Source organism: Salminus brasiliensis, chromosome 14, assembly GCF_030463535.1.
Source record: "Salminus brasiliensis chromosome 14, fSalBra1.hap2, whole genome shotgun sequence".
NCBI lineage: Eukaryota > Metazoa > Chordata > Actinopteri > Characiformes > Bryconidae > Salminus > Salminus brasiliensis.
Genome location: NC_132891.1, coordinates 12,531,899 through 12,558,506, shown reverse-complemented (window position 1 = coordinate 12,558,506; position 26,608 = coordinate 12,531,899). Strand labels below are relative to the sequence as shown.

General features: G+C 41.5%; 1 protein-coding gene across 1 annotated transcript in view; it reads left to right on the top strand.

The window, feature by feature from the left end:
* Positions 1-26,608, top strand: part of megf6a (multiple EGF-like-domains 6a) — a 40,728-nt gene that overhangs the window by 9,190 nt on the left and 4,930 nt on the right. Inside the window, exons 3-26 of the mRNA XM_072697242.1 lie at positions 2,791-2,916; positions 6,758-6,880; positions 9,047-9,169; positions 9,274-9,411; positions 10,905-11,027; positions 11,674-11,796; positions 11,899-12,066; positions 13,536-13,667; positions 13,747-13,875; positions 13,981-14,109; positions 14,213-14,347; positions 14,455-14,583; positions 16,663-16,788; positions 18,482-18,613; positions 18,786-18,914; positions 19,587-19,718; positions 19,848-19,976; positions 20,690-20,818; positions 21,154-21,282; positions 22,828-22,956; positions 24,144-24,272; positions 24,389-24,517; positions 26,075-26,203; positions 26,329-26,460. Coding sequence (XP_072553343.1) covers positions 2,791-2,916; positions 6,758-6,880; positions 9,047-9,169; positions 9,274-9,411; positions 10,905-11,027; positions 11,674-11,796; positions 11,899-12,066; positions 13,536-13,667; positions 13,747-13,875; positions 13,981-14,109; positions 14,213-14,347; positions 14,455-14,583; positions 16,663-16,788; positions 18,482-18,613; positions 18,786-18,914; positions 19,587-19,718; positions 19,848-19,976; positions 20,690-20,818; positions 21,154-21,282; positions 22,828-22,956; positions 24,144-24,272; positions 24,389-24,517; positions 26,075-26,203; positions 26,329-26,460 — 3,132 coding nt within the window. The remainder of the gene's footprint in view (positions 1-2,790; positions 2,917-6,757; positions 6,881-9,046; positions 9,170-9,273; positions 9,412-10,904; positions 11,028-11,673; positions 11,797-11,898; positions 12,067-13,535; positions 13,668-13,746; positions 13,876-13,980; positions 14,110-14,212; positions 14,348-14,454; positions 14,584-16,662; positions 16,789-18,481; positions 18,614-18,785; positions 18,915-19,586; positions 19,719-19,847; positions 19,977-20,689; positions 20,819-21,153; positions 21,283-22,827; positions 22,957-24,143; positions 24,273-24,388; positions 24,518-26,074; positions 26,204-26,328; positions 26,461-26,608) is intronic.

Sequence of the window (26,608 nt, the reverse complement as noted above, 5' to 3'; positions counted from 1 at the left end):
GGAAATCTGCGCACTGGAAGAAAGCCGGTGTGTTTGAGCACTCTAAAATAGAAGTCATTAATCCATCAGCTGCTGTGCTGAGGGTCTGAAGCAGTAGCTCCATCATGCTCGTGAGACTCAGTCAGTCAGTGCTCCAGGCTCCTCCACTGGGACACAGTCTGCAGCTTGTCCCAGCAGGCTTGAGGAGTCCAGGGCTGCAGGCCCAGTTCCATTCCACAAACGCCACTGGAGAACCAGCCGAGGGCAGTTAAATCTGCTAATTAATCACAGAGGGTTCCGTCCAGACAGGATCATTTGCTGTTGCTATTGTTCGTTCAAACACTAATTATACTTATGCCCTGCTTTCAAATATCCATAAAGCTGTGGTCAAAATCCAACAGGTAGGCCCTTTATTTATCTTTTTTTAGAACAGAACTCTTCTGGAAGCCAGATATGGTCATTTTCACATTACAGTACCACTCTTTTATTCTCGGAAACATTATTTTTCTCCAGGCCCTTTCCATTTTATGGAAAACCACAAGCCAAAATTCCATTCATCCTTAAAACACTGCCATCATTATCCCCCCTTTGTTATTTGGAAAAGGCTTTGAGGGTTTGATGACAGAAGTCTTTAAAAGAAATGACATTTAAAGTGCTTTTAGATGAAGTACTAAAGGTGGGGTTTTTGAGGACAGACATAAAGCTTACACATATCACGTGTACTAATCAGGGTTGGCTTGCATCTGCAGTAACACCACATGTTTATTCTGTTGTCTTGCTATTAAACTTAGATTAGAGAGCTGCAGTGATCTTTTACAGTAAACATTGGCGCTGTGTTCAAAGTCATGGTTGATGTATTGTGTTTTAACCTGCAGTTTGACTGTAACCTGCAGTTTGACCCCTATATAATGACAGGAGTGGTCAGGAGGTTCCAGGAGGGCCTTTGTCTGACTTCTAATTGAAGAACAGAGGGAGTAGATTAGGAGCCCTGTAGAGCCACCAATATTAAGACCTAATGCCCTAACCCAGCCTCATCAATATCAGAGAGCTGATGACAGAGAGGACAAATATGCCTGTAATTTCCTACAGAGATTTGTTTCTAAATAATTTTATAAATAAACAGTTTTTTTGTTAATTTATAGAGTTTTAATACATTAAACACTTGCCAGCATTGTGTGTTTTTGTTCTTTGGAAAATTATGCCAAAACCCACAAATTTGATCACCTCTATCATATGATGCCAGCACTCATCAGCAAACCATTCAGTTGTTTAAACCCTTTTGTGGCAAACATCTTTCAGTCCATAAATATAGTAAACTATAGAAAACTGTCAGGGAATTATTTAAGCATGTCAATTATAATGTAGTTAAAGGCTATATTTTAAATTTACCAAAAGTATTGGTAAGTTTAGTCGGTCCATAAGTATTTGGACAGTGACACAGTACTCACACTTTTGCCTTTGCACACCACCACACTGGGTGTGATTGCTGTGACCTTCTGCTTCGATCCAAGTGGTTTTATTGATAACTTCATGATCCAAGGTAATGCCACATCATCTGTCAAACATGGCGGAGGCGCTGTAATGGCATGGGCAAATATGGCTACCAGTGGAACTGGAATGCTGGTGTTTAATAATAATATAACGGCTGATAGCAGTATCATAGCAAATTTAAAATTTGCTGTATATATTACACTTTCTGTTCAGATGATCAAATGCTGCAAAAATTAAAGGATGGTGCTTCAGAGTGCAGTTGTAAAGGTGTATAATGACCCAGAACATACAGCAAAAAGCAACCCATGAATTTCTTAGAGCAAATAAATTTAATGTCTTAAATGGCAGAGTCAGACACCTGATCTCAACCTAGTCGAGCACACTTTCCACTAACTGAAGGCAAAACTGAAGGCAGAAAAAACCCACAAACAAGCAACAACTAAAAGCATCTACTGTAAAGACTTGGCAAAAGATGCACATATTTGCATCCAAGTATTAAAAATACTCCTATTTATAATATAGTTACTTTGTCCAATCACTTTTGAGCCTGTGACTTTGTAAAACTGCCTGTAATTTCTGAACAGTTCATGCTGTATTTTTGTTGAAACCTTTGAATCAAAGCTAAAAACTTGATTTCTTAATGTCACATCCATTGAGGTGATCAAGAGAAACTGTCACTGTCCAAATATTTATGCACCTAACCATAGCTGTTTAATGTTAATGAAATCTTTGTGGATATGTTTTCTTAACTGATAAGTAACAGTGAATTAGTCAAAACCTTGCACAGTGTCCCCAGACCTTTGATGGGCAGTTTTTGTGAGCATCACTGTGTGAAATGTAAGGGAGAGAAAGGCCAGCTTGCATCTGCAGTCCACTATAAGCACCTCTGCTAGTTCTGACCATATCGACTCCTGTTTGATGTTTTTTTTAATGGTGCAGAACCAATTTGCTGGGCTGTTTCAACCAGTGTTGTTATTACTGGTTTCTGTTCTCAGATGACAATCGTTGTGAAAACACATGAATGGCAGGACCATTGAATATCACATTCCTAGCTCTCAGTGGTGATGGGAAGCATGTTCGGGTTGGATGGGAAAGACGATGCGGTCTGAATTTTTTTACTAGGCTTTAAATAATTGAAGATTGTGAAACTATCTCCTGAAATTACACAGGAATGACATTCAGATAGCCCCTCAGTGATAGTTCTAGTTTCACCTCAGTCAAAACTCTTAAGGTCTGAGGAATACATCAGCATGACTGATGTACAGTAAAGGAGATACCATTCAGACTCCTGTTGGTGACCTTGATGTCTTTGCTCTACAGCTGTGCTCTCCTGTGCCATCAGTAATGGAGGCTGTGAGCAGGAGTGTGTGCAACTCTCTTCCGCCCACTTCCAGTGCCGCTGCAGACACAACTACCAGCTCACTGCTGATGGCAAACACTGCAAATGTAAGTACTTCACCGCTGCCTTTTTGCCTTCGTACAACTTATTTTTAGGAGTTGTTTGTCTATGGTCTTCAGCTGATAATTATAAATGGATGGAATGTTTTTCTTGACTGAGTTTTGCAGGTCATCTAACCTCAGAGTGCAAAGAATTGGCTTTAATGAATGTTGCTTTAGGGAAGCTTATTTGCTTCCTAATGTGGGAATGGGGAAGATTAAAAGCTGGAGCTGAACTGACTACAAATGCAACTGGTGAATTTTCTGTTTTCCAGTAAACAGTGATAGCCATGGCAGTGTCTGCGACTTTTTCTGCCAGTTCTCAGGCAGGACTTTAATGCCACAATTTCTATTATCTTCTTAGTGTTATTCTTTAGGAATTACAGGCAATACAGTGCAAACTTGCTGCCTTAGGTTATAGTGAGGAATTCAAGTCAGGACCCAGTGGTGGTTCCAGAGATCTTACGTTTACTCCATCAAAATCCAGGAATTAGCAGAACAGAGTATCAGTACCATTGCAGCAGTAGTGATGCATCTGAATACATTGAGGTTAATATCTTCATGTATCATGTTCTGTTGATGTATTGATTTTATTAAGTACATATTGTTGATATGTAATATCAAGAAAACTTAACCCAGCCAAAACTCCCAGCCAGCCCAGCCAGCTTAACCCTGGTCATAATCCTAACCCTAACCTCAACCCAAAACCTAATCCTAACCCTCATCCTGGCCCCTTAATCTCAGCCTAGGTCCAAAGAACAGCTTAATTCAGTTGAAGTCTTAGAAGTAAAAGTTTCATAGAAGTTAGATGCTGCTACATCACTGATATATTGTTGATCTTACTGAGAGTCAGAACAGTGTTTATTTCATCTACAAAGAACCACTCCAAATACAGTGATACCTTTCATACTATTTTGACATGTAAAAATGCATTTTGCAGCCAGTTAGAAGTCTTGTTTGAGCGATTTTGCTCATTCTTACTTGCAAAAGCATTCTACTTCTGTGGAATTCTAGGATCTATTGACAGATTTTCAATGATATTTAGGTCAGGGAACTGTAAGGGCTATGGCAAAACCTTCAGCTTGTGCCTCTTGCCATATTGTGGATTGAGGTTTGTTTAGGATCATTATGCTTCTGCAGAAGTCATCCTCTTTTCATCTGTAGCTTTTTAACAGAGGGTGTGATGTTTTCTTTCAGAGTGCACATATATTCAACAGACCACCAGTGAAACGTTCCCTTTGCCACTGGCTGCAACACAAGCGCAAAGCATGAGCAACCCAGCCCGTGCTTAACAGTTGGAGAGGTGTTCTTTTCAAATTCTGCACCCTTTTTTCAATCAAAAGCTTTGAAATTTTATCACTTGTCCTTTGCTACCGATGACTGTGAACAAGCCATAACACTAACAAACTAATCAAGGTCTACCTTGATCTACTACCTACCTACAAGTCTCTTGAGGTTCCAAGGCCATTGCATGGTACTCATATCCTCCTATACTTTGAAAACTAAACTCCTTGATATTCTGTTCGCAAGGAGAGATCATAGAATTCTCTGAATGTATTGCCAGTGAAACCCAGGGGTGAGGGAGGAAAGAACCACAGAGGAGTAGAGAACCCCATTTACAAGCTATTAGAAGCTAAATCTTATGAATGTTGTGAATGGATGAGGTTGAACTGTGTAAAGGTCAAAGCAGGGATGGTTTTAGAGCAAGTTAGTGGAAATGATGAATGGCAGGCAACTGCACTGCATGGTCACTGGACCTCAGTTAGCAATCTTCCACAGGGCCACTGATGGCTTCCCTAACTTCTGTAATATTTATGATGTGCTCTATAAAGCAGCATAATTTACATACCTTCAGTGACTATGTGTGAAGACTAGAAGGAAACAGGGATTAAAAAAGCTTCGTGCCAAAACCACGGCCATAAATTCTGAATCATTAATGAGTTGATATGTGGCTCTTGGGTATAAAATATGGATGGAAGATTCTCTGGCTTGCAGCAGGAAAGATGAAGTAGAGTATCTGCTAAAGCCCCTGAATGTGAAACAGTCTCTGAGCTCCTGGCAGCCTGAAGACTCCTACCACACAGGAGCCCAGTAGTGCTTATGCTGTGTCTTTGAGGGTTTGTAATAGATTCATACTTCATGCCTGAGTGAGTGCCAAACTGGTTTATGTTACAGTACAGCGGCGTAAATCTTCCAAGCAATCAGATAAAGACTGATAAAGTGTCTTAATGCAAGGTGTGTGCAGTTTAATACTTCATTCTTAATGCTGATGATTATGTGGTGTTAAAAAAACAAAGACTCCAGTTGAAGCAGTGCTTAGAGATGGAAGACAGAGCTCAGCCAGTAAAGTGTGAAGTGCACAAACACTAATGTATGTTAAATTGCTATGCGTTTTGGCTTGCTTGAAAATCGCCTGAGTTCAATTTCCACCAAGAAGCCCTTACATTACTCAGACCTGAGCGTCATCTTCTTGGCAAACCCAGTGTCAACCTCTGCACGCCTGCCAAAACGCACTTTCACTTTGGCCTATCCAGTGGCTTGAGCCTCAGCAGAGCCCACTGTTCTGAGGTGAAACACAATTAGGTGAAGACAGGCGAGGGAAAATCAGAGGAACAGCAGAGGAACAGCAGTCTAACAGTCTTCAGAGGCCTTTAGTGAAAAAAACACGAATGTATCAATAAAAGATGATAGAGGGCTGTTGATTCTGATGGCTGTCGCACAAATCCGTATGGGTCATTTAAATGAGCGTTTGGACATGGAACTGAAAAACCATAAACCTCAAACACTGTTGTGCCCTCATTCAGAAGATAATCTTGCATAAACAAAACAGTTATAAAATTAGCTGATTTTAAAACGCATAGCAGTTAATAGTCTTTGTTTAAATTATTTACACCCCCAAAATGTTACATACACACATCCTACTTGAAGAATGGATGGTGTGGGTATCCACACTTGGCTACAGACTAACCCTAGCCGATCAGCTACGATTTGTTCAGCTAGCTAACCTTACAAAGCAAGAAAATGGGCAAGCATAAGCATCTGAGCCACTCTGACACTCTGTGATGGCTAGACGACTAGGCCAGAGCATCTCCAATACTGCAGGTCTTGTGGGGTGCCATGGTCAGTATTTAACAAAAGTGCTCCAAAGAAGGACAACCGGTGAACCAGTGACAGGGTCTTGGGCACCCAGGGCTCACCCATCCTACCTCAAGACTTAAAGGACTTTAAGAATCTGCTGCTAATGTTCTGGTAACAGATACCACATGACTCTTTTAGAGCTCTTGTGGAGTCAATGCTTTAACAGGCAGCACAACATTGAAATACACAATAGTAGGCAGGTGGTTTCAATGTCATGACTGCTCGATGAACAGTATATCAAACACTTAACAATGCAGAAGTCCTCTGGTAAGCCTCAGATTTCAGGACGTCTGTGTATGTTTTATGTCTCATGGTAGACATTGGCCTCTTCTTAAAGTAACCTGGCTTCACTTTCAGGCCACAGTAATCTGTAAAGCCCTGGGGTGCAGCAAAGTCAGCATCGTCTCGTTCCACCTCTCAGGGATAAAGTACTGGAAGTGATTATGTTCTGCATGCCCTGAGCAACAACCACTCTCTCATTTAGCCCCAATTATCGTCTTATCCACTAAGCCACCAGGAGCGGGTTGGCACGAGTGTTGGGAGTGAGTGAGGAGTGTGTGTAATCGAGATGCAGAGGGATAGTTTACTACAGCGGAAGTGTAAATGTGCTGGGATGGTTTTAATGGTCCTCTGGTGGGTTTACGTACAATATGTCGGATTGAGGGTGAAGACGTGAGTTGTAGTCTCTAACTGTGACCTGTGTATTTTACAGTGAGAAACCTCTGTACGGAGAGAAATGGAGGGTGTATGCACACGTGCCAAAACGTGGGCGGGCATGCTCTGTGTGACTGCCACAGAGGCTACAGACTGGCTCAGGATCAGAAGAGCTGTGAAGGTAAATGCCTCTGACAGAACAAAACTGAAGGCTCTTTCCACCCTATAGCTCATTTCAATTGCGCCACTGTGAAAAGCCCTTTCATATGGAACATCCTCTCTGTAATGAATTCTTCTGGGGAGATTTCTTTCCCATGGTTTTGGAACCCTGGAAAGGATGGAAATACTGCCTTTCGTTTGGAGAAGAAGGAGAACAAACTACATGCTGTGGAATTCATGTGGGTTCATCCACAGAGATAGCCAGCCAGTAGGGCCTTCCCTTATGGCGGCATCAGTGTCATAATCACTTTTGGCCTGAGTGTGTGATGAGCCCACCAAACTGGTGAGGAGAGGTTGCACTCTGAGACATTTGCTATTGACATGGAACCTCACTATTTAGGGTGAGTCTGAAATATCCACCCTGGAATAAAGGAGACTTGTGGTCTTCCCTCTCAAATCCCAACGCCTCGAGAGACGCAGACATGTTCTGATATTTCATATCACAATATTCAACACATACAATATTGATATTATAGGTGCCTTGAAATACTGTTACTGCAGTTTTTGCAGTTTCACCAGAGATTTGTGTTGGTACGCTGAGCAGCCCTAGTTTCGGGAGCTCCCACTACGCTGTCACATTCTGATCCCATGATTTATTTGATGTTTGCACAGCTGTTTTAGTGGGTTATTGGTCTGAGCACCTTTACACAGAAAAGGTCACAGGGCTGTTTTTTCAGGCTCATTACCAAGAGTACCAGGGCTCTGCCAACTATCTAGGAGAAATCAAAGACATGATGCTCATTTAGACAGGTGAAAAAACAACATTCCAGAACAGAATGAAGACTATTGTGTCTTTATACAAAGAGCCATCTGGGAAATTAGTTTTATTCAGACAGAAGTCCCCAAAATGTATAACCACCAATACATAATTGCTATTAAAATGACAATCAGAACACCACAGGTATGAAAATTTATTTAATTTCTGCATAATTCAGTCATTAAAAAGTCATTCAAAGTGGTTTGGTATGAAATGGTTTATTGTTGCCAACTGTGGTTTCTTTACAGTAGTGGTCATGGAAACCAGGGGTCACTTCATCCAATAAATTTACTACCTATATTTTCCATGAATTCTACTAATTTCAGTTGAAACTGAAGAAGATTTCTTGTTTTGCTACTACAGTGGCAATTACGCTACATTCACACAGCAAGTAAAGTGGCAAATCTGACCTTTTTTTGTGATCCATCTGACCTATATCTGCCATTCGACTGAATAGAGAGCTATGCTTCACGTGATCCACTCTCCTTACACATTTGTGACGAATGTCGAGTTGTGGACGTGGGCTACTTTCACCTGCTATGTGTACATAGGCCTAAATACTATGTTGCCTGTAGAACACTGACTGCATCTCTCTGCAATGAATCTCTTTAAAAATATGTCGTAGAACATATCTTTTATGTTCTCTGGAGTGGTGCAGCCATCTATGCGCATTGAGAGATTGAGAGATGTTACAGAGACTGAATCCCGTTGTGCTGCTCTGCAATGGCTGGAAAGTGTGTTTCTAATCCTAATTTAAAATTCTAGTCTTCAGTCACGTGACTAAATTTGGGAGAAAATTGTGAAAAAATGAACAAAACCTTACATACAGCTCCGGAAAAAATGAGACCACCCTACATTATCAGTTTCTCTGGTTTTACTGTTTATAGGCATTGTGTTTTTTAGGGAAAATAACATTTGCGTTGTATTTCTTCTAAATTCCAAATAAAAATCTTGCCATTTAGAGCATTTATTTGACAACTGCTAAAAACGCAAAGACATAATTATAGATAATAAATTAAAGATAATAATTATAATGCAAAGAAGTTATTATTCAAATTTAAACAACAAGGTACTAACTTACACTACACTTCAAAAATCACTATGGTGAAATAACCTTGACTGCCACAGCTTTCATGTCTTGGCAGGCTCTACACTAGTCTTTCACATTGCTGTTGGGTGCCATTCAGGTAACTCAGTTTTTGTTTGATGAAATGTCTGAAATAAAATGGCTGCCATACAGGTAGAGATGCATATTTAAGAAAAAAAGTGGTTTCTTAATTTTTTTCCAGAGCTGTACAGAAATTCTGTCACAAGGCAACGTTTCAGGCATCAGGCAGTATAGAGACTCATTGTATTCTCTGTGCATTTCAGACATTGATGAATGCGAGACCGGACAGGCTGCTTGTGCTCACAATTGCCGAAACACTCCTGGTTCCTTCTCCTGCATCTGCAATCCCGGATATGAACTGGGCTCTGAAGGCAGGAAGTGCTACCGTGAGTCACCTTTCACCTACAAAAGCAGGTTGGATGGATGTCTGTTGATTGGAACCTGTACACTAGCATGGCATGACCTTTTGTTGGTGCATTTTGTTTGACAGGCATTGAAATGGAGATAGTCAACAGTTGTGGGTCCGGAAATGGAGGATGCTCACATCACTGCCAGCATGGTCCACTGGGACCTGTCTGTAGCTGCAACACAGGTTACCAACTTGATGAGGACCTCAAGACTTGTTTGGGTGAGAAAATGAAATAAATGCTGAAATGCAGAGACTGCTCCGGCAGTACCCTTACCCATTCCTGATTTAACAGAACCATTTTAACTCGAAGGAATCTTGTTAATGTTGCTGTTGGACCAGATGTTAGTGTATTGAGCAGTGCTGCAATGTGCTGGGCAGACCTACTATAAGATCAGGATTGGGAACCCCTAGGTACAGCTAGAGTGAACCCTGGTACACCATAAGCCCAGACAATTTCACTTAACTGAAAAACCTGTTGCCTTAAAAAAAATAGCTAAGCTTTTTTGTAAGTGTAAGTTGGTACTAGTCAATATATGTAAGGTCACCTCACCTTCATTCAGTTAGACTAACTCATATAGTCTTAGAATTGTATGTGTACCCTTTGAGTTAACCTGGAATTTCAATTTATGTCATATTAACCTTTTTTTCATAAATTTTTACAAACATTTAGTTCTTTTAATCACTAAATGTTAATACTGTCAACCGACTGTGGTACTGCTAGAGTGGACACTGCAGTACCCAGCCATCACTGAGCCACGCTCAGCTGCATGGAAAATAGCAACTTGCTCTTACAGCCTACAAAACCGTTTCCTTTTCTTGAGGGACATTAGATTCAACATCCAAGGAACACAAACTCTAGCAGTTAAGAGGTGGTAAACGCAACAACACTGGAGCCATTTTCTCCCATTTTATTTTCTCCTTTAAATGTATGATGTTTTGCCAACAGACTAAACTCAATTACAAGTGGATTTAACAAAAAAAAATCCCTTTTAATGGAAAGAGAAAATGATCACAAGTAATCATCTAACTTAAAACAGTAGAGGAATGTACATGGGATATATGCAGTTTTTTGTACAACAGACAGCAAAACCTAACCCACTATTTTAACATCCTCAACATTCTTCAAACTTTTTTATAGACCAGTGATTGAACTCAAGTGTTTATTCTCTTAGGCTTGTTAAAACATGAAGATTACTATTTCCTGTTTCTACTATAGAATTTATTATTGCTGTCACAAAAAAGCATCACATATTTCACAAGAATTTTCACAAGAGTTTTCACAAGAGCTGAACGACCTTTCGAATTTGCTCTTTTCTCTCATTCTGTTAACTTTCACAGCTTTCAAGTGCCAAGTGGACATAAAAGGGAGTGAAAACTTTCCATTTCGGTCGAAAATTTAATATAAGTCAAAGACGCAGTCGCAAGGTTGAGTTTGGACAGCAGCAATATATTCATATTTTATTTCTAGAAAAACAAGTTAGTTATGTGATGTGTTCAGCCAGCTGGACTGTGGCATTCTACAGGGAATCAGTGGTTTTCTCAGTCAGTGACCTGAGGGATTTTCTTTGAGTAATGGCTCCCTTCCCCCTAGCTGGAAATGTGCTTTAGTAAACGTGCCCAGCCTGCAGGGGTTTAGCATGCGGTGGTGGCTCGTGGTCTAGCTTCCTGTGTTGTATTTGAGCAGACTCACCAGCTCTGTTTGTGTGTTCCAGACTTGAACGAGTGTGTAGAGGGAAGCGCATGCTGTGAACAGGATTGCACCAACTACCCTGGAGGTTATGAATGCTACTGCAGGGCAGGATACAGACTTAACTCAGACGGCTGTGGATGTGACGGTATAAAACAACTTCTTAACTTCTTCTCTGATTAACTTTGTGACTTTCACTGCAGAAACTGAAATCACCATGCCTTACCGAGTATAACACTGAGATTTCTGTTGTCTTGCTCTATTATTTAAATGTACTTATGTAAGGAATTGTAATGACCACAACATGGCAAACATAAAAAAACAAGTTTTAAAGCAGCAAATTTAAATATTTTCTTTGTACGCCACACTTCCAACAGCAGTATCAGTGTAAGATTTTACTTATTTATTTATTTATTTATTTATGTTCTACAATTGACTGATTTCCTGTTTCCGATGCACTTGTTAGGGCTCCCCAAATAACACTGTGCTAGTGCTCAGAGGGTTAAGGATATGCTTGAGTTATATGAAACAAACCACCATATAATTTGGCCTGTCACTAATGCAACTTAATTGGACACCTGAATGACACATGCTTGGAGGAAAACACTAACCACCAGTTCTGGGGAGAGGGAGGGCCATCCTATCAACCAAGAGAGAGCTAGGCTAGTTATGCTCCCTGGGACTACAAGTGTAATATGTTGGAATTACATCATGCTTTTCGTTCCTGCAACATTTAAGAGTTAACTGATACATTCATGTATCAATGGCTTCATGTCTTTTATTCACATTGACAGATGTGGATGAGTGTCTCTCTGAAAATGGCGGCTGTGAGCATACATGCCAGAACACAGCTGGATCCTACCAGTGCTTCTGTCGTCTAGGACAGCGCTTGGCTGAAGACAGACACTCCTGCATCCGTGAGTTCAGTGCCCTCAATGATCTCTGACCAGTAAAATGCTGTTGTCATTTGCATTGTTAAAGCAGGACAACATGTGTAATATGATTGCCCTTTTCTACAGCTCTAGAGAGGGCAATTGAAGCACTGTCCAGTCGTGTGGTGGTGGAAAGGCCATTTCCACAGGTGACTCTGCTGCAAGACTACCCTCAGGCTTTGGAGCGGTATGATGATTATGAAGAAGACACTTTTGGAGAGCTGCGGGCAGAGAGCACCATCACTGAGAAATTTGGTCAGCATCAGAAATACCATTTTCTGAGTAGTGCTGGAACTTGCTTTGTCCAGCTCATATCCCTTATCTTTTAATTTAAACATGCAGTGATCATGGTCGAATGGTCTCATCTGGGAAATATGATCTAATTTCAATGTACAAATGTATGTATGTATGTAAAATATAAATATGCAGTGGTGACTCGATAGCATACATTTTTGGAATGTTACAATCAATTTCAATGGATTTTCATAATATTAAATAAAGACACCAATATGACCAAAAGTATATAGACACCTCATATAGACATTCCTAATTACTGAGTTCAGGCACACCTATTGATAACAGGTGTAAAAAAAGCACCCAGCCTTGCTGTCTCCACCAACTCCACAATGAGCCATAAAGAACATGGCACAAGTCATTTCATGAAATTTATGCCCTGCTAGATCTGCCACAGTCAACTGTCAGTGATGTTACTGTGACATAGAAACATCAAGAATCGCAACAGCTAATGCAGTACACTATGCAAACTCACAGAGCAGGGCTGAATGCCACTGAAATCCACTGATATGGATGTCAGAAGTTTGGTAGAGGAGGCATAATGGTCTGGGGCTTTTTTCAGCATTTGTGCTTAGCATCCTAGTATCAGCATATAAAGACATTTCAGAATATCAAATGCTTCCAACTTTGTAGCATGATTTTGTTAAAGACCCTTTTGTGTTCCTGTATGACTGTGTTTTATAAGCAAGGTTTATAATATAAAGACATTGATGAGTTTGATGTTGAGGAACTCCAAAGCCTGTACAGAGCCCTGACCTTAACCCCACTGAGCACCTTTGAGACCATTTGACAAATCACTTGGAAACCAGGTCTTCTTGTCCAATTTCAGCGCCTGGACCAGTGACGGTTGAAAACACATACAGCACAACATCTCTCGAACGTGAAGCAACCACAGGTCTAGTGCCTCTGCTGGTTATGGCCCACCCCATATCACAAAACAGCCCATTTTCCATCTCATTTTGTTTTCTTTACAATTCCAGTGTCCAATTCCAACAGTTAGTTTCCCCTGTTCTAGTAATGGCACATTTGTTATTTTTTTTTACCATGGTGTTTTCTACAGTCACTGGCCTGGCCTCCAAAGGCTGTTTTGACTTACAGGGCAGAAAAACCCACAGAAATGTTGTGGAAAGAGTGGAGGTAGTTGGGCAATGGATCTGACTCATGGTTTTGGAATGAGACTTCTAACAAGCTCCTTTACTGTAGGTGTGCTAGTCAGATGTCCACTCATGTTTGCCCATATGGTACATATGCTCATTGTTTAGCCATTTGATCATTTCTTCTCCAGTTTTTGGAAAAAAATCCAAATCACATTGTTGTTATTTAGGGCATTGCCTGATGTTCTAAATATTGTCTAAAGATCTAAAAAGGAGAGGGAAAAAAAAAATCTAAAAGAGATCACTGTCTTATTGCTTGTCTCACTCTGAAACTAGTGTGTCTGAATGAGACATTTGGCCATGACTGCAGCCTATCTTGTGACGACTGCTCTAATGGTGGAGTGTGTAATTTGGAGAAGAACGGATGTGACTGCCCTGATGGCTGGACAGGAATTATTTGCAATCAGAGTAAGTCCAAGATGTGCAAAAAATGTCCACCATCAACAAACCCATCACTATATAATCAGTCCATGTGTTTTACCACCAGCCTGTCCTGAGGGCACATTTGGCAAGAACTGCACCTTCACCTGTAAGTGTAAAAATGGGGCCACCTGTGATCCAGAGAGTGGAGTCTGCCGATGCCCACCAGGGGTCAGTGGAGACATGTGCCAGAATGGTGAGTGGGTAGTTGTAGTGGTCACTTCATGAAACTGACTTCATGAGCTGGCTAAATGGCTCCATGTATGTTGTGAAAGTTATTTGGCATTTTCTGTGCTTGCAGGCTGTCCTAAAGGTCTTTACGGCAAGCACTGCAATAAGAAGTGTAACTGTGCCAACAATGGCCGCTGCCATCGAACATATGGAGCCTGTCTGTGTGATCCAGGCCTCTATGGGAGATTTTGTCACCTCCGTGAGTCAGAAACTCAGAAAGTGTCCATATAACTGCCAACATTTTAATTAAGGATGCCCTCATGCATGGTTCATGTGTCTTTGTCTTATGTCTTTATATTTAGCATGTCCCAGATGGTCATATGGACCCGGCTGTTCGTCTGAATGTCAGTGTGTACAGCAGAACACTCTGGAGTGCCACAGACGCCACGGAATGTGTGTGTGTAAACCTGGCTATCAGGGCAGAACGTGCAATGAAGGTTAGTGGACCCCTTGTTGTGTCCCTTTGTCTTTGAACTCACTGAAAGAACATAATGTGATTACATTACAGAGCTGTCCTCTGTGTCTTCTCTGCTGGCCTCTTCAGAGTGTGGCAGTGGTTACTATGGCCTGGGATGCAAGACAAAATGCCAGTGTCCATCAGAAGTGCCCTGCCATCATGTGACCGGAGAGTGTCAGTGCCCAGCTGCTCGGCATGGAGAGAGCTGTGACCAAGGTCAGTCTTCTGTTTTTACTCTACTGATTTGAAAAGCTCCCAGCGTGACACTGGAGTGGCTTAATGTGTAGTGGATCATTACAGGCCTCACACTGCTTCCTTTTGGTCTGATTTAGCCAGAACACTTTCATATCCCCTGTATCGTAGCTAATCCCCAGTCTGGACGTGTTGCTCAGCTGATAATTTATTGGTGTCTTCTATCGTTCTTCTGCGCTCTCATGAGAACTGAGCCCCAACACACACTGAGTCACAGCAAAGGACTGGATTCACAGAATGCTCACTTCCATGTACGAACCTCAAACGGCCATATGGGAAAATAATGCTAGCAGCTGTCAATACAAGCAGTACGGGAGCCAAACGTAGATGCCAGACCCAAGAACACACAACTAAGGCACATTTAGTATTTCTGCAGGCTCGCTATTCTTCTGTAGCAGTGAGTTTCTTTACATAGACTATGGATAAAAGTTTTTGGACACTTGCTCATTCATTGCTTCTTCTTCATTTGTTGGAGTAATTTTCTCTGCTGTCCAAAGAAGGCTTTCTACCAGATTTTTCATTGCTGTGACAAGAGTGTTAGTGAGGTCAGGACGTTGGATGATCAGCACCCCATCTCATCCAACAAAAACTATTGCATAGAGCACCATAATTCTACAGAACACAGTTCCACTGCTCAGTGCTGGGGGCTTTTATACCCCTCTAACCCACACCTGGCATTTGGACATATAGTGTAGATGGTGTGTGACTCTTCATTTCTTTTCTTCTGCAAGTTATGCTGCTGTAAAAGATTTAAGACAAGACCTTTCTGCAGTGTGATCCAAAAGTTTCTGCGCCTGCTGACTTGTAACTGGTCACAGTGATACGTGCAGAGGTTATTTATCTTCACAGGAGTGACTCTCTGGAAGCGTGGACAGTGGAAACTTCTTACACCACTGTGTTTAGTGGATGGAGACAGCTCTGATTCCCTACAGCCTCGTCCACTGCGCTTCATCCACCCCTTGAGCCGAGGGGGGTATGGAAATATCCGGAATATTTCAACAGAAAGCCTGAGCTGGCAGATAGGACACCAGGTCTGGAAGTCGTTAAACAATCAGAGTGCTGCATCTGCCATCGATTAGGAAGAACAGGCAGTGAGGGGAGTCGCACTGGGCCACCTCCATAGTTCACCTGCAGCCTGCAGTGGCTTAATGTTTTCTTACCCTTCAGAATGCTCATTTGCTTTGGATGCTGACTTGGCCGTGCTGAATATATCCAAGATTTAGAGAGTGAGAAAACGACTTCTCTCCCCAGCAGCCAGCTTTTTTGATAATTGATTTTGATGAGACTGCTACTTACTGTTGTTCCTCGTAACTGCTGCTTGAGCTGGGCTTCTATTCATGAGACTTCAGTGTGAGCATTAAGGCAAAGCTGATTGCCCTTAACTTAGTCTTAGTTTTACTGCTTTTAGTTTGGACATTCAGTCCTAGTTCTAATCTATTATTCAGCTGGAGGGCACTCCTGATTCAGAACCCCATAACTCGTTTATCGACAAAAAAGTGACCAAACATCAAAATGCAGAATTATAATTGATGTTTTTGATTGTCGATGCATTATTGGCTATTGCTGATCAGTTTGACCTTTGATCAGCTGACCGTCATTTCTACTGCACCTAACCCAGGCCCTCATTCCTACTTCACTTAACCCAGACCCTAAGTCGCACTGCACTTCCTCAGACCCCTAAATTTAAACCCCCAGTCTGTTCACATTTACCTATAATCTCATTCTTCATGTACCTAACCCCAGGCCACCAGTCCTACTGCAGAGGTTAATCTTATTCACTAAGTAGATTATTCAGATTATTCAATTAATTATTAAGTAACTACTATGAAATTATGCAAGTAATGTAGTTCTAAGAACTGTAATGCGAGCCCACATAGGGGATTAAGGGATTAAAAAAGTGTTTTGCACAAGAATAGAACCTAAAAGTTTAGTTTTATAAAAAAGCAGGTATGGTTTTGCTGATGTTGCATGTGTGTGTGTGTGTGTGTGTGTGTGTTCTAAAAGGGCTGTGTTATATAAGACGTGTGTTTGTCTCTTTACTAGAATGTCCAGAGGGGAAGTTTGGGGCTGGCTGCTCTGAGTCCTGTGACTGTAACGGAGCAGTGTGTGACTCTGTGACTGGACTCTGCCGTTGTCCTGCTGGAACAACAGGAGAGCGCTGTGGTGAAGGTGAATAGCAGAGATCCACACATTTAGCTGAAGAGAATGGAAAAACACTCTACATCACTGGTGGAACACTTTACAGGAGAGCAGTCGTATTCATTTATCCTAAACTGACCTCTTCTGTTTTGTACAGCCCAGACAACCTTATACAGTATTGTATTTGACAATTTGACCTCAGTTTGTTCTCATAGCTCTAAACCATGTTTGAAAAGAAAAAGAGATTCTACCTTTAATGGCTTTCCATTCTGGTGCTTTTGGGCTCTGGGCCACAGTGCTGACTGTGTACTCTTCGAGGTGGAAGTTTTTAACAGGACATAAGCAGTGAGGGAATCTGTTTGTGTCTGTGTCTCTATTCTTAGCCACTATCAAGCGCTTTCAGTCCTGCTCCAGCCAAAGACCACAGAGATATGATAACATATGTCCCCCAACAGGCCTCTTCAGTATGACAGCTCTCTGTCAATTGCACTGAGACTCATAATGGGAAGTAGCAGAGTGTGGAAAGATGGAAGCACACTTCTAGCCAAGTGCACAGCTTGCCTTTGTTAACCAGCCAGAAAGTGTTAATAGGTCCTAATGAGGAGCGAGCAGTTCCAGCTGGGGTGTCAAACGTGTGGCAGTGAAGACCCCTACACTGAAGGTCTTATGTTGAGTGATATGGAATGTGGTTGGTCTAGCATTTTGGCAGGCGTGTAGCTCAGCATGCACTGTCTAGATTTGCTCAGAGGTCAGTTAACAGCCATGAGCTAACTACTTTTTTTTTTTACTGATAAAAATAAAGATGCCAGAATGGATCTTTGCTATGAGAATTGAATCTAACATCTGCTTATCCAGCTTATGTGTTGTGTAATGGATATTTCAGATGCTGTTGGTTGAACTCATAACTAAAATAGTGACTAAACAGCACTAAGCACAAAGTAACACTAATACTAATAATTATGAGTATTGTTTACATTCCAGATTTGCAATAATGTACTAATAAAGGTCATAATTAATAAATGGCCATTACACAACATGCAAGATGATAGTTTAACAGTTTTAAACAATGAAATACTGAAAAAATAAAGATTTTTGTTTTGCAAAATATCTATCAATAGATCCATCAATAGATGCTGAATTTGTGATGCAAACATACTTATTCTTATTTAGTAATTTGTAGTCTTTAATTAGTGGAAGACATGACTTTTATAATGTGGAACACTTTATGTATAACATTATTTATGTAATTTATAATTTATTTATGTATTAGTCAGTATTAAACCAATGAGGCAAAAACAATAGCTAAAACTTGTCGACTTGTAGAATCAAAGTGCCGCGAGTTACACACTAATAGCATGTTAATTTACTAATAATACAGTTATTAGTGATTTTAACACCAGACCTCCAATTATGTACTACTAAAGGTCATAATTAATTTCTAAATAAATCATTTAGAAATGTCCATTTCATGCTTTATTGATCAAAGAACAAGACCTTAATAAACCCTTTTGTTGTGTTCCTTAGTATAAAGTTTATTAGCCAATTATTTACATCAGGTTTATTAGGGCTGGCACAGACACCAAAATATGCACAGCAGGGCTACTCCACGACCATTGTTGGGCAATCCTGTCTTATAAATGTTGTAGCTCAGAGCAATAGCAACTAATGAAAGTTTGAAGCTGCAGTGTTGATGAATGGAAGGTGTGTGTTTGTTGTGTTGCAGAGTGTGAGGAGGGGCACTGGGGCCTGGCCTGTGCAGAACCATGTCCTCCCTGTGAGAATGGAGGAGTGTGTGACAAGCAGAACGGAACCTGCGTGTGTGAGCCGGGACACACTGGAAAGCTCTGTGAGACTGGTGAGACTGGGTAGAGTTTGAACTCAATCATCTCATAGCCCTGCTGGTCAGCTCTGCCAGGACGTGAATGCTTTAACTAAATTAACTTTTAGCTTTATGACTGTTCAGCAGTGTCTGCTCATCAAAAGCTGTTTTCATAGTGTGTGTGGTTTCTCTGCTTTGTTTCTTGCAGTCTGTCCAGCAGGCTGGTTTGGATCGGGCTGCCAGCTGCGGTGCTCTTGTGAGAACGACGGCCGCTGCCACCCTGTCTCAGGCCTGTGTGTGTGTGAGGCTGGCTGGACTGGACTCAGCTGTGAAAAAGGTATAAACACTTAAAATCATGATGCCATCAAGTGCCATTTTTACTTTTTTTACTCCAGGGGTGTACTCCACACTGGGTAGTATGATGTACAGGTTCCTGATTGCAACTTTGCTCCTTATTGTTGTATGGATTGTTTTGTGAATCCATAACAGGGTTGTAACAAAGTGTTTAGTGTCCATTATTTCAACTAATAATGCAATTCTTTAGTGATTTTCACATAACAGACCTCCAGTTATATAATCGATGACTGTTAAAATAAATGACTGCTACATAGCATGCAAGCTGGGCAGATGTTTGTTTATCCCTTTTAATAGCCACATGCTGATATATTAAATTCTTGTATTGGACACATGTTCACAAAATAGAAATTAAATAGAAGTACAATGCAGATTACCATGAATAGATGAATAACCTGAATTTGTGGTCCAGACTTGCTCATTATATTCTTATTTAGTGATTTTAGTCTTTAATTAGTCATGGGTATAACCTCTTATTAGAATATGGAATATTTCTAGACGTATTAGTGACTCTTATTAACTCACATAAGGCATTAAATCTGGCACTATCCAACACTAACCAAATCCACTATGAACAGTAAGATACAACAATACTGTGCAAGAGAAGAGGACGATATCTGTGTGTTTCAGTAATGTTGTGTGTACTGTCTGACAGCATGTGAGCCAGGGCTATGGGGAGCAGACTGTGCGAGTGTGTGTAACTGTACAAGCCGTGGAGCGAGCTGTGATGCAGTTACTGGGCTGTGCCACTGCGAGGCTGGCTACACTGGGATCTACTGTGAGCAGAGTGCGTTACTGTCTCCGTATCGTACACACAGACACACACACACACACACACAATAAAGCTCTGAAATGAGTGTCTAAGTTACAGCACTTTTACATTAAAGCACACTAATGGTGCTCTCTTTTCTTAAAGAGTGTCCTGAGGGTTATTTCGGCCCAGGCTGCCGTCACCAGTGCCAGTGTGAGAATGGCGCAGTTTGTGAGCCTGTGGGTGGAGCTTGCACATGCCTGCCAGGCTGGACTGGGACATACTGTGAAAAAGGTGAGTAAGATGAGGAGTGGGTATGGAAATGTATACGCCTCCTGTCAAAATCTGCTTTCTCAAAATCATATAGTTTGTCAATTTGCAGTAATTGTCATGTCAGTGCGCACCAGGGCTCCTAACTGCTGTCGGTGGCAAATGATTTTCAGTTTATTTTTTAGATTAATCATTGATGTCCTCAGTCAGCCATTGCATGATTTTAAAATTCATCACTTACAATACATCTGATAAAAATGCACATACATCCAGGCTACTAAACCCAATGTTTATTCAGGGGGAAGCGAGGCTAAAAATGCTAAAATTGGCTAAAAATTGCTAGCCAAACAGGTGAAGGCCCGACCAGGGCAAGTGCCGCCACAGGAAACCACAACGCCCAGGGAAGAGCCAGTAAAGCAAGCAGGTGCTGGTCAGGTGCAAGACTGAGAGCTAAACCAGATCTACTACAGTCTCAGTTAGCTAGCTAACCCCACACTATGCTGACTGGACAGGGTTGTAAATAAACTTGTGAGACTACAACTGAGCATTTTTCACCCCAGCCAAAGTCACATATTTACTATTTGTATGTCAAATAGCAACTTAAAATGATTTGATCATGTCCAATGTGTTAGCAAGTAGCTGAACCATCAAATCAAATTTCAAAAGGCAACAGGCAGTATATGCTACTTTATAAATGAGAGAATCTGGGTGTGAAACGTCTATGTGTGTCTCCACAGCCTGTCCACAGGGCTTCCACGGCCTTGAGTGTCAGCACAAGTGCGAATGCCTTAACGGTGGCCAGTGTCACCATGTGACCGGAACCTGCGTGTGTCCAGCTGGCTGGCTCGACCCCCGCTGCACCTCTAGTGAGTCTCATTGACCAGGACATCACGCTAAAACACGTGATACATCTGGAAAGTACTTCCTTCTTTCTCCTGTGTGAAGCTTCAAAGTTAAGTGGTAGAGCAGATGTTTGGGGTTTGAGTTTGTGACGTGCAAAGTTCAGCACACACATTATTGGAGCATGTTAAGTAATGGGTGCCATAAGGCCCCTCTCCAGCTATGCCTGTGATGTGGAAAGTTAGTCCTGTTTTGTTCCAGGACCTGTTGGGGGGCTCTGTGAATAGTTTTTTGGAAGGTAAATGTGATGTCTCTTTGCTTTAACTTTGTTTTAGCTTTGATTTGTTGTGTACTGTTGCAGAATGCCAGGCTGGCTTGTACGGCCCTGGCTGTAATCAGAGCTGTAACTGCCACAATAATGCCAGCTGTGACCACACCAACGGACAGTGCCAGTGTGGGCCGGGCTGGACAGGGCCAACCTGTGAGCAAGGTACACCATTTATAACACATACAAGGTCACATACCAGTACATTCAGTTTGTAGATTCATTCAAGTTTTTTTTGTTTTTTTTTGCCTCTTAAAATCCAAGCACGTTAAATTTAAAATGAAATATTAGTGCTAATAGTGTATTGTCCAAATACTGTCTTATCCATATACAATACAATCATTATAAAGGAAGTAATCTAACTAAATTATCACACAAACTGTTGTACTGTTAACTGTAAGTTAACATCCACAGTGCAGGCTAGAAAAAGTAGGTGAACTTGTAAATGCAATAACCTGTAGATTCACCTTTAGCAGCAATTACCTCCACCAAACATGTTCTGTGGGTGCAAATAAGATTTGGATTTTTGGTCTATGTGTTTCAGTTTATCAGTGGTTCCGGGATGTCTTAAGGTCATTCCACAGCCTCCCAGTAGGGTGAATGTCAGGGCTCTTTTGAACCATTTACTTGTATGCTCACAAACGTGTTGCAACACCCAGTGTCTCATCAGCTTGAGGACGTGTACTGTTATATTCTCTTGTTTTAAAACACTTTTTAAATAATTGTTCCCTTATTGATCACAAGACATCCAGGCCCTGAGACAGTAAAGCAAACCATGATGCTTGGCTGGGAATAAGGTTTTGGTGGGGGGGGGTGCAGTGTTCTTTTTCTGTGCAGTGTTGCACATTTGCGCTACAAAGTTCCAGTTTTGTCCATCTGTCCATAAAACTGCTTGTGGTCTTTTGCTGCTGCCCCTGTTTTTTTTTTACACCTCTTTGTTATTGAGAAAAACAGATTTGTCAGTAATGAGTCTTTGTGTGCCTTTATTTATTGTGCAAAGCACCTGTGAAACCCATACTTCCATCTCCTTATTTAAAACTCCTTTTGCCAATTGACTTTTAGAGAAGTCTAAAACAGAGAGGGTCATTTATTTTTTCTAGCCTGCACTGTGGGAGTTTAACCTATGCACTCAATAAACAGACATGGACAGTACACCTGTTTGTGTGGTTGTTATTTAGATTGTGTTTATATATAATTATTTAGATAATGATCAGACCACATTTTATTAGTAATACATATCAAGTAATTCCATAGGCTTTTTACTGATTTTTTCTTGCAACTGTATACCCACACATCAAAAATACCATGACTCTGAATATGGTCTCAGGCCATTTCATAACTAAGCTAAATAGAGACTTCATTCGGGCTGTTCTTTTCCCAAATGTGGTAGCTTTCAGTTTTCTCCTCCAAAGCCTCACTGAGTGATTTATTCATAAGCTATTAGTGCAGAAATCAGAGACTGCATAATCACAGTTACACCTGTGGCTCAGAGTGTGTGAGGCTGAGAGAAAGACAAATTGTGCTGTGGTTTCCCGTCTATAGCATATTCACTCACATTACTTTTCCTCACTGTTAGTCCAAACCCCCATTCTTTAGACCACAGTCTCTGTTGAACACGCTGAATTGGAGGACGAGATGGTTCTTTGTTGAGGCTATATGTCATGACGCAGTTGTGGTTTAGCATTTAATGTGTCTTTGATTTATTCCCAGAATGCTCATCTGGCTTTTATGGGCTAGGCTGCCGCCAGCGGTGCCTGTGCCAGAATGGTGGGTCATGTGACAGAATCAGTGGGCATTGCACATGTCCCAGTGGATGGACTGGCGTGGCATGTGAACTTGGTGAGGACAAAACAATTTTCCTGTTACCCCAAATGTGTGTAAGCAATCAGCCAAGGCATGATATTCAAAGGCATCACTGGAGTTGCAAAGCTAATGTAGCTAACAAATAGTAGACATGTATATACACCAATTAGCATCATTTGCTAAACATTTGGCGTAGTTCCTGTCGCAGACTAGGGTTCGATTCCCCACCATGGCAAGCACACTATGCTACACCAATAAGAATCCTTGGGCAAGACAACGCTACATTCACCTCTCTGAATAACATGATTCAAATATAAAGCCTTGGGTACACTACCAGACTTTTAAAGTCGTGAATCATCCACTACATGACTTCAACTTGTTGCAGGACTGAATACGCCCCCAAATACACATGCCTCTCATCACCCAGGAGACATAGATTTGTGCCACCATTTACGCTGACCCATAATGAAAGTAAAGATGAAAAGGCCTTTGGGTGAGGAAGTAGGTAGCAAGATGGAGTTAGCATGGTCTGTACAGACTGCAGTGGGAGTTGGAAGTGAGTAGCACTGCACATATTGGAGGCTACCCTACGTACAAAGCAGATGTTGGCTTCTTTGAATTTCATTTCTAACTTAAATTGTGCTGCAGTATCGGAAATGTACTAGCGTCAGAATGTAGCTGCTGCATGATTTAAGGTGGAACGTAGAATTGAAATAATAAACTGCCTAATAACTGTCTGAAAACTGCACTCTTCATGCTCAGTTTTCCTTGGCTATTCACAGGAGAAATTGAGTCGCTGACCAGTATACACTGCTCATTCGCTTGGTCAGGGTAAAAATCGCAACCCCGGCTGAAGTCGTTCTGGATAAGAGCATCATACATTGCCATAAATGTAAATTTTATAGATGTGTCATTAGCTCTAATGCCACTAGGCCTATGGCCCAGGGTCGCAAGGTCGAATCCCAAGCCATGCCAGAGTTAGAGACCATTAAGTGTTGTTGGCTGGTGTGGTGGAGCTGGGGACATGGCACTTTCCTCCGAGCGTGTCCGCTGCCTGGCCGTGCCTCGGCAGTTTAATCCACATCAGCAACGGTTCGATGAGGTTGCTGGCTTGCATGTATCGGAGTAATTGCTAAACCCTTTACAAAACTAAACAAACTAGCTTTGGTACTGATGAAGTTCCCAACTCACCATATGCTTCTCTCTCTCTGTCCTCTTAACAGAGTGTGCTCCAGGCCACTTTGGTAAAGACTGCCAGCACACATGCGAATGTGAGAATGAAGGAGTGTGTGACCGGCGCGATGGAAAGTGCTTCTGTCCAGCGGGCTGGGTGGGCCAGCGTTGTGAAAGGGGTGAGAAACACCCACAAGCCGTCAAGCTCACATAATCTTAATGACTACCTAAAAGAAAAGTAGACGTATTGTTTAATCCTGCTGTGTGTGGTGTGCATGTGTGTGTGTCTTTGTAGCTTGTGAAGCAGGGCTGTTTGGTCCTGGCTGTCAGAAACAGTGCAGGTGTGAGCATGGGGCTGCCTGTGACCACATCACTGGGACCTGTGTGTGCCCTCCAGGGTGGAGAGGACTCCACTGTGAGAAAAGTGAGTTCTGTTCTCCTGTGTTGACCCTTGCACCCCCTAACCCTGCGTAGCTTTACTCTACCTGATACATAATATGGACAAAAGTATTGGGACACCTACCCATTTATTGTATCTTCTGAAATCAAGGGTATTAAAAATAGTTTGTCCTGCTTTTGTTGGAGAAACTGTCTCTACTGTCCAGGGAGGGAAGGCTTTCCACTAGATTTTGGAACAATACTGCGAGGATTTGATTGCGTTTAGTGACAGTAGCGTTAGTGAGGTCAGGATGTTGGATGATCACCACTCCATCTCATCTCCAACTCATCCCAAAAGTATTGAATGGAGCGCCATCATTCCAGAGAACTCTGCTCCACAGCTCAATGCTGGGGGTTTTATCGCTGGCATTAGGCATAGTGCATTAGGTTCATATTTATCTGGTCCGGAGACTCCTATTCTATTGGAAATACTTATCTACAAGGACTAGATAAGCTATGTGTGTGTGAACATCTGTGTCAGCAGTGGGTGCAAATCAAGGTGGCTGAATGCACCCTTTATTAGAAGGGGTGTCCATAAACATTTGGACATATAGTGTATGTCTTTCCAAGCTCAACTTGAGAATTGTTTATTCACATGTAGTTTAAAGCTGGAATTTCCTAACCTTTTCATGCCAAGACCCACACAAAGACATAACACGTGTTCCATTTCAGGACAACTGCTTTTCTTACTGGACATGTTTCCACTAGGAAATGTGATTTTGAAGCATGCAGTTAATCATAGTTATGCTGATGTCACATAGAGTCAAGACATATGACAGGTTTATAAGCTGTGTGTCAGACCTTTCTTATTTAATGAGATTAATTTAATCAATAGAACATGGCAAAAAACCTATTAGTGAAAGATTAGGCCTTCTAGCATCTTATGTAAAATATGAAGTACAGAACCTGGGAGTAACTCTAGGTTCTAATCTTTCTTTTGTTCCCCATTTGAATAATGTTACCAAGGTAACCATGTTAAGCCTCTTTTATCCCAAAACAATGCAGAACAACTGTGTCATCTAAAGCACTTCCATAGTATGGGCAGCACTGTGTGTGAGGAATTCTGTAAGGAATGATTTAGGAGGTTAGAAGGCCAAACAACACAAGTCTTACGTTACCTGGACAGATGTTGAACCTCCATGAACTATCAGCAAGCTAGATATGTGCTTTACGTCTAGTGTGAGCTTTTCACTAGTTCTTATCCGTGCTTCTTTATTTGATTCCTTTTCATTCTTTTATTGACTTCATTTTACACATATTTTCTTCACCATCTTCTTCCTCATTCAGGTTTTTTTAGAACAGCGGTCACCAAACTTCCTCTTGGAGAGCTGCCTGTAATCCAAATCTACCACCCCTTATTCAGTTAATCAAAAGCTTTTGTATAGCGTAATAGTTAGACAGATCAGGTGGGGTTCATTTTAGCTTGGCAGGTAGTGGGCTTGGTGACCACTGCATTAGAAAATATCTTTAAAAAATCTGTAAATAAAGTATTTCTGCCCTCTACTGACGGCCACAGGCTAAAACATGCACTTTCATTTTGTAGCCTGTTTACCTGGCTCCTATGGGAAGAGATGTTCTCAGCGCTGCAAGTGCCCTCACGGCACCTCCTGTAACCATGTGACGGGCGAGTGCGGCTGTCCTCCTGGCTTCACCGGCAGTGGCTGTGAGAGGAGTGAGTAGTGAAATGAACTCAGCAGCAGCTCCAGAAGTCTCTTTGGAATTTCCTAGAAGAAAATCCAGTCTGCAATTTTCTATTTCAGTGCTATTGGAAGGTTCATTTTCTGTCTCGCTCTGCAGTTTGTCAGCCTGGAACATACGGATTAAAATGCAATCAGGTGTGCCAGTGTTCAGAGGCAAACCAACTGTGTCATCCTGTCACTGGAACATGCTACTGTGCACCGGGCTATCGCGGTGACAAGTGTGATACAGGCAAGCACATATAGCTTATTATTTCCTCCACAAAAAGGAGAAATTAACATTTTTATAATAATAATATATATTATTATAATATAGAAGTATAATAATAATAATAATAATTCATACCTTGTTCATGTTTTTTATGAGTAATATCTGCCTG